At 34.7% G+C, this 7,500-nt stretch overlaps 1 protein-coding gene across 14 annotated transcripts in view; it reads left to right on the top strand.

The window, feature by feature from the left end:
• Positions 1-7,500, top strand: part of Drp1 (dynamin related protein 1) — a 31,191-nt gene that overhangs the window by 23,332 nt on the left and 359 nt on the right. For 4 of the 14 annotated variants that reach the window (XM_043037264.2, XM_043037261.2, XM_043037260.2 and 1 more), the window contains 4 exons: positions 1,456-1,509; positions 4,491-4,623; positions 4,852-5,063; positions 5,383-7,500. The exon at positions 5,383-7,500 is cut by the window's right edge and continues 359 nt beyond it. In XM_043037264.2, the coding sequence (XP_042893198.1) occupies positions 1,456-1,509; positions 4,491-4,623; positions 4,852-5,063; positions 5,383-5,439 (456 nt within the window). In that variant the 3' untranslated portion in view covers positions 5,440-7,500. The remainder of the gene's footprint in view (positions 1-1,455; positions 1,510-4,490; positions 4,624-4,851; positions 5,064-5,382) is intronic. The other 10 variants (XM_086537248.1, XM_086537247.1, XM_043037267.2 and 7 more) reach the window with 3 other exon arrangements.

The raw sequence follows: 7,500 nt of genomic DNA, 5'->3' as shown, positions 1-7,500 counted from the left end.
TGTTCATAGATTATATTAGATTATCAGTATATTATTTATGAACTTGCTATCATTAATTTGAAGAAGGTTATGAAATAACCTGAGGAAAAACTATCAAATTTTTTTTGTAATGTTTATGGAAGTCTAGAATTAGTTTGAAAAGATCTTTCAATTATGACTTATCAAGAGATCAGGAGATGAAATAACATTGGAAAACAAAGGAATAAAAAAAGACTGTATCACAAACTGTAATTAAAGATATCAGTGTTTAACAGGATTACACAAATTATTCCATTGAGGAGGGGTCTTTTCATCATTCTTATTTTAAGGTTTTATTAGATTTGAGTATATATTATCATTTACCTGGGAGATTTAACCTATTAGTAAGTAATTACAAGTGTTGCAAAAGGCAAAAAGAGCAGATTACTAGGTTTACATTATGCTTTATTCTCAAAATTACGATTATCTGATTTTATACCAGGTCTATATCATTACTTATATCATGCCCACATCCATAATATGTTTATTTCTACATTCACTCCATTTCATATACTGGAACTATTAAGTGTAATGTGCACTCTTGTTGACAGTCAGTAGCAATTTCACTGTCTCTTATTTTCATATTTTCTTCACATCTGTCTGCACAAACATCACATATCCATGTCACAGGTATTTATCCCTCTCTTCATTCTTGTCCATATTTTGTTATCATTTCACTTGTCACACACTTGAATGCAGTCACTCTTTTCTCATTACACATATCTTGATACTGAGCCCTTTTCACAAGATCAGCACTTACCTCTAGTCCTTTCCTCCAAAATCTTTGTTGATAATTTTGTAAGTAGGTTCAGCTCCTTCCTCTTTAAACAAAAATGAAATAGTTTGGAAGCAGACTTTCTTGCATTACCTTGATTTTCATTAAGATTAATTAGTTTTATTTTTATAACGGTTATCGTCATCTTTGTCACCTTTACCTTCATTATCATTACCATTGTCATTGTCATAGTCATCATTATTGTAGTTGTCATCATCACTACAATGATCAGTTTAATGGTTCTTCATTAGATTTTTTACAGTTAATGGTAACATTATTCATATAGTTTCTCCCAGAGAAATTGAAGCCTAATTTAGTTCTAGGAACTTCTTGGAGCTGAATGTTGTTTGCATGTTTGTGTAAGGAACTGACAAGTTCCACAGTACATATAAGTTGATCCCTTACTAAAAGAAAATATTTACTTCTATACTTATTTCCTGATAAAAAAGACCCTCACTCAGTTACTTTGTAAAAGAAGTAAGCATGTATATCATTCCACCATAACTGAGAAAACTGCAGATCCTTTGATAACCAGTGAAATTGCCATTATTATTATCTTTTTTTCTTTTATTTTATTTTTCAGTCAAGTCTTTTTGTGTATAATGTATTAACACAATTCCTACCATTTGATCCCCCTGTGTGCGTGTGATTGTGGGCTTTAGCAATTAGCTCTCTCGGCCTTTGACACCATCATTAATCCCGACCAAGGAGTAGAGGTTGGTTTCCCCCCACCTGAGGTTTAGTCATGCATGTTCCAATCTCAATCTATCTGTCTGTCTCTCTTTGTGTATCTCTCTCTCTCTCTCGGGTGTTGCTGGACATGATTGTTTTGGAGGATTAAGGTAGCATTAACCCATTCACACCGGGGCGATTCACACCCAGCATTGTGAATGGTCACAATGCTGGGGTTTTCGAACGCATAGGCCTAACGCCTTGGGATTCTCGGGCACACTAGGCGTGAGCCTGAGCTGTCCGCTCACTCACCCCTAGCGCCGGCCTTGACCAAATATTTCGTCACCGGCGTCTGACGCAAAAACCACGAAACGTGTCAGCACGTCATCAGGTCTGAATGGGTTAAGTTTTAAGAGACAGATTTTATTTGACCTAAAACTTTTTTTTTCTTTCTTTCTTTCATCTGTTATGGCCTGGAGGTCTCTTGGGGCCTATACTTCTTCTGCCACCTTTTCTTTGCCTTCATTATTATTTTCCTTGTTTACTTCACCCCCTCCTTCATCATCTTTTTAATCTCCTTTTTCCAGTTCTTTCTCCTCTTCCTAATCATCTTCATCTACTTCTTCATCATCTTGTGTTTGTTACTCTCCTTTCCTGTCTTTTAAACTTTCTCTTCCTGGACTTCTCAAGAAGGAATTCAGAGCAACAAATATTCCTGATTTGATAGGAACCTTTAGGCCTTTGTAAAGATGCTGTTAGAGTCCTCCTTATAGCAAACAGATTTAGGTTTCTCTAATTCACTCTTTTATTATTATTATTATTATTATTATTTAATTTTGTTATCAGAATTAACTAACTATTCGGTTTAAAGAAATTTTAAAATAATCTTGTTCAGTAACATCTGTATGAGATGGACAAAGGTTAATTGTTAATGTAAGACAGGAGAGACAGCAGCTTAGTGTCTATTGTGAATATTATGTTTGTTTGGGTTAGAGTGTTATGAAAGACATGTTTTTTGGTTCTTCCTGCATGAATTTCCAGAAGATTGCGGCTGAGATATCTTTAGTTTTTGGGTGTAGATAAGCCCCTTTCATTAGTAGAAAGTTCATGAATCATCTGTGGATAGGTTTTTTCATGACTTTGTATATTCATGTTGGAAGTAATGTGATTTTCAAATGGTGTTTAACTGTTGTGAGTTTTCAGTATTTCACAGGTATTTTTTTGAAGATATTATGTTGAATTTTATGCTGAGTGTCTCTACACTTTGCATAAAAAAGTACATCTTCAGTGTTTATTGACAAATGCACTTTAATAAAGTGCAGATTGTGTTTTGGTGTGTTATAGCACTGTATCTAGTATTTATGTCTAGAAATCACAATTTCTCATTGCTTATATTTCAGCAATGCTGCAAACTTACTTTTGTGTTTTTGAGAAGTTAACATGTTTGATGGCTTTTGCCCTCTGGTTTCCATAGTCTTTTAAAACTGTAACCAGGGAAAGACTGTCTTTTATATTCTGATCACTAGGAGATGAGGTAAAGTTTGTTACATTCCCAGTCATTGCATCCTACACCAACTCATGAGTCACCAGTGTATAGATTGCAAATTAGCGACAGATATTGCATGTGATGCTTTTTTTTCTTCATTGTTAATATCAAGAAATGAAAAAGTGCAGCTACAGATCACCAGAAATGCCTTTTGAGATTATATACACAATTTCCAATACAGATGCTTAGGAAAGATGATAGTGTCACTAGATTTATTGCTTATATTATATATTTTTCTTCCCCATTTTGAAATAGGATGAAATCAATACTGTATTGCAGTCAGTATTGCATTTCATCTTGCATATTTTGCTTCAGCTGACCTACCTCCCAGTACTAAGCACTTAGTGTAACAATGCTTGCAGATAAGATACAGTCACAAAGAAATGAGTATTTATTTTTCTCTTTATATATTCATTTTTTAGTATCTATGATAAATCTTATCTAGCTTTTTGAAAACTATATGAGAGCCAAATAGTTAATTCTTCAAGGAGTTATTAAAAAGCATATGATGCTCTTGTAACATCAACAATGAAACCAAGTTCTCTACAGGATGAGGGAGTTTAGTCATACTAAATTATTAACTTTATTTCATCGTCTTAATCAAAAGATGTGTGTTCAGTAATGTAGATTGTTTATCATGAGAGTTAGTATGTTTGCAAAAGACCCAAATGCTGTATGAATGAAGAACTCTAGACCTTTACAGTAATTAATACCTACTTGTTAAGTCTGATGTACATTTACGAACAACTTTCTTCTGTCTGTGAGTCTCTATTATGTTTCTGTCTTAAATATGATAACTATATGTTGATTCCTTGTAACTTTATGATACCTTCTCAACTTCTTTAATCCTTGAGATAACATGGAATTCTGAGCCTTATTATTAACATGCTTCCTTAAAACAGAAGACCCTTGATACTAGATGTCCCAAGGGCAGATTTTAGAACACTTCTGTTGCCTTTAGTTCCATCCATTATTAGATTTTTTTTCCAATATTTTTTGCCTCTTGCTACTTAGCTTCCTTGTCATTTTTCTCTTTTCCCTCTCTCACTCTGCCTCCTTATTTATCACTCTGTCTGTTTCTCTCTTTTTATAGACCCCTTGATTTCTCTTTTGTTTTATTTATCTATTTGTATCTTCCCTCTTCATACATTTGCAAACTTATGATCAAAGGAAGGCAAACATTGCTAGTGTTTGCTATTCCATGGACCCAAAATGTTAAGGCACAGACGATTTCACAGTTAGAAATGGTCTGTGTGTTTAGAAATGATTCTAAGTTTGCCTTTATGAACTGGGATTATTCTAAGTACTGACTTTTCAAACAAACTTGTGTGCTTTAGGACTTCAGTAACGGCACTGCACCCAGGTGTATGTACCTCCTTGCTCTCGTATACACACTCTGCAAGTCCTTGTCGCTTAGCGCACTGTAGCTGCTTGTGCTTACTAGTCTTCCCCCTGTGTGGGTGTGGTGTGCATTGACAGGTTGGAAAGGTACCAACACCCCCTGAGGGCGGCATCCTGTCTCCACAGAAGCCAGTCAACCTGCTGCCAGAGGTTCCCATGCAGCAGACACGCAAGCTCACCGAGAGGGAGTCCAAAGACTGTGAGGTTATTGGTGAGTAATGGCTGATGTTTATACTGAGGAGCTTTCTTCTTCCTTTATGAGAGATTGGAGTTCAATTATTATTCCTCATTTCTTTTCCCTTTCTTGGACGAGATTGTGAGTAGTGACAGTCCTCTTTTTTTATCTTTAGAGGATTAGGAGCTATATATCTTGAGTAAGAAAGAAACTATCTCATACACACTTTTATAGCATTTTTTCACGACAGTCCTCAACCCACAGAGCGCCTGATCAAGACTTACTTCTACATTGTACGAAAGAGCATCCAGGATAAAATTCCCAAGGCCATCATGCACTTCTTGGTGAACCACGTCAAAGACAACCTCCAGTCGGAGCTTGTGAAGCATTTATATCGCACGGAAGAGATTGACACCTTCCTCTCAGAATCCCCAGAGATAGCTCAGCGCAGGAAGGAGGCTGCAGAGATGCTGAAGGTGAGACATTCGCAAAGATGATGAGCAGCAATGAGATGGGATGGATGTTCATTTAAAACTGGTAGAAGGATGAGAAAAGGGATAAAGGGATTGGAAACTGAAAGAAGTAGTACAAAATTGCAGGACTTAAAATTTTCATAAGTAAGAACTAACAATCTATGAAATTGAATATATATTTTGTAAAGGTGTAACACTTGGATTTTTAAAATAAAAAGGGAAGTGAGAGAAGCTTAGGGAAATGGTGTGTTCTTCACATCCACATAATTAGTTCATATTTATGATTTACATGTTAACTGACTTTCCTTCCTTCTTCTTCCAGGCGCTTCAGAATGCCAACGTCATTATTGGGGAGATCCGTGAGACACACATGTGGTAATGAAAACTTCATAGACAAGTTGGACAAAATCAATGAATACACATGATGTCATTTAATATTATTTTCATGGTAGGAAGCAGTGGTACTCTCAAAGGTGTCTTTACATTGTTTAACTGTGAATGCATTTTTTTTTTCTTTCTTTATGTTTTTTTAAGTTTAGGACAGACCCATTTTTTCAATTTGTAACCAGTCCACAGAGTTTTTATTCTGCACACATTGTGGAAGTGGGATAATAGATTTATACATATATTAAGACGTATGAAAAAGAGATCTCAGTCTGGTACCAGATCTTTCATTTTTTGATATTTGATAAAGAAGAGATTTCTCAAGGATTTCTATTATTTTACATAATGGAATATTTGATACTACAATACATCATCCCCTTTGCTGCCTTATGCTATTCCTGACAGTCTAGTGTAAAGTTATCAGCAAATCTATGTACTTACTCTTCTCTCCATCACTGTAATATCCTGGGAATATGCAAGAGCACATGTACAAGCATAAGTGCCGGTGGCCAGGGCAAACCATAAAGGCAGACATTCCCAAGACTCTCCCACATAATAGCCTGTAGACCACTGAAAAGATGAATATATCTAGTCAACATGATGGCTGTATTTAAAAGGTAACTAACAGACATAATTTACATTGATTGGTCTTATGTTTGTGATTGTTATTAGCTCTCATAAAGGATGTATGATTTGCATGACACAATCCACTCAACTCCAAGAAGGTTGGAATACATACATTAGTAACATGCTGATCTTGCAGTTTTATTGTTTTGGTAATGTTTAGTATACCCAGTGTCCACTTCAAGTTGTAAACTCGGCCCAGTATGTCCTAAGATGCAATTAATAATAGGAAGGCTGCAATAGCTGTGTTAACAGATCTTCTGTAGATATACTTTCCCTGTGTATATATATATAGATATGTAATTTGTATGATTTTTTTCTCTCTCTCTATCATTTACATCATGTAGAACATAAGAATGTTATTTGGCTTACCTTGTGTTGCCAGTTGTTCACAAATTTACTTAAAAACAAATTAGAACAAATGTACCTAAGCAACTAGAACCTATTTCAAAATGGTTGACAAAAGGCCCGGTGATCAGTTGTTTCGATTATTCATGCAACACTTCAATGCAGTGATTCTAGTACTTCTTTTATTTAGTAGACGGGTATGTTATCAGTAAGGATGTGCTCCGTGCTGTGTCGATATAGTATCTCCTCAATACATGGAAAAACGAACTTGACTCGGTGATTGCACTTTAGTAGTTATTTTGGTTTATGTCTTAGCAGAAAAGGAAAATATTCTTGCATCAAAGTTTTGGTCGTTCAACTTGCAAATTGATAGCCATACACATAATGAAGAAATTATAAGGCTGAAATTCCTTTTTTTCCAAGAGCACAAATATTCCAAATGCTAAAACTTCACCTGTAGGTAATTGAATTGCTGTGATGGACTTTGAAGATGTGAATTCTAAATTATACTCTATGTTCAATCACATCCATTAAAGTTAAGAAGTAAACACATAATTCTGAGAAATGACTGCAAATCCATTCCATACAGAATGATAAGTGTCGCCTAAATTTCCCTTTTGTATTATAGGATAAGGTGAATTATTTATCTTGTTAAAAATACCTGGATGTCTATTTTCAGCCATGTCATTGTTATTTGTAATATAGGAAATACCAGATATTTTTTCTTTATTGGTTTTGCGTGATGAATGTGTCAGTACTACTTTTTTTTTTTTCTTTTCTTTTCTTTCTTTTTGTGGTTATTCAGAAAGTACAGAGGTTGGTTTGAAAACATAATTGTAGTGTTAGCACTTGATTTATATTTGAATTTTCCTTTTTTTTTATTGTTTTTGAAGTGATCTTATTAATACTCATATAGGATTTAGAAGGGAACAAACATTTTGAAAGAATGAGAGTGCATGTTGTATGTTTGTGTGCCATTATTTATACTGTGTTATTGTATATTTGATCAGTTTTGGCTTATATATGATGATGCAGAACTATGTACAAGTCTTTGTTTTATGTATGATCACTGTAAAATATACTT

Source organism: Penaeus japonicus, unplaced genomic scaffold, assembly GCF_977035675.1.
Source record: "Penaeus japonicus unplaced genomic scaffold, GWHDUDI00000001_assembly GWHDUDI00000005, whole genome shotgun sequence".
In the NCBI taxonomy this organism is placed as follows: domain Eukaryota; kingdom Metazoa; phylum Arthropoda; class Malacostraca; order Decapoda; family Penaeidae; genus Penaeus; species Penaeus japonicus.
Note: the sequence above shows the minus strand (reverse complement) of the source record. Positions and strands in the feature narration are given on the sequence as shown.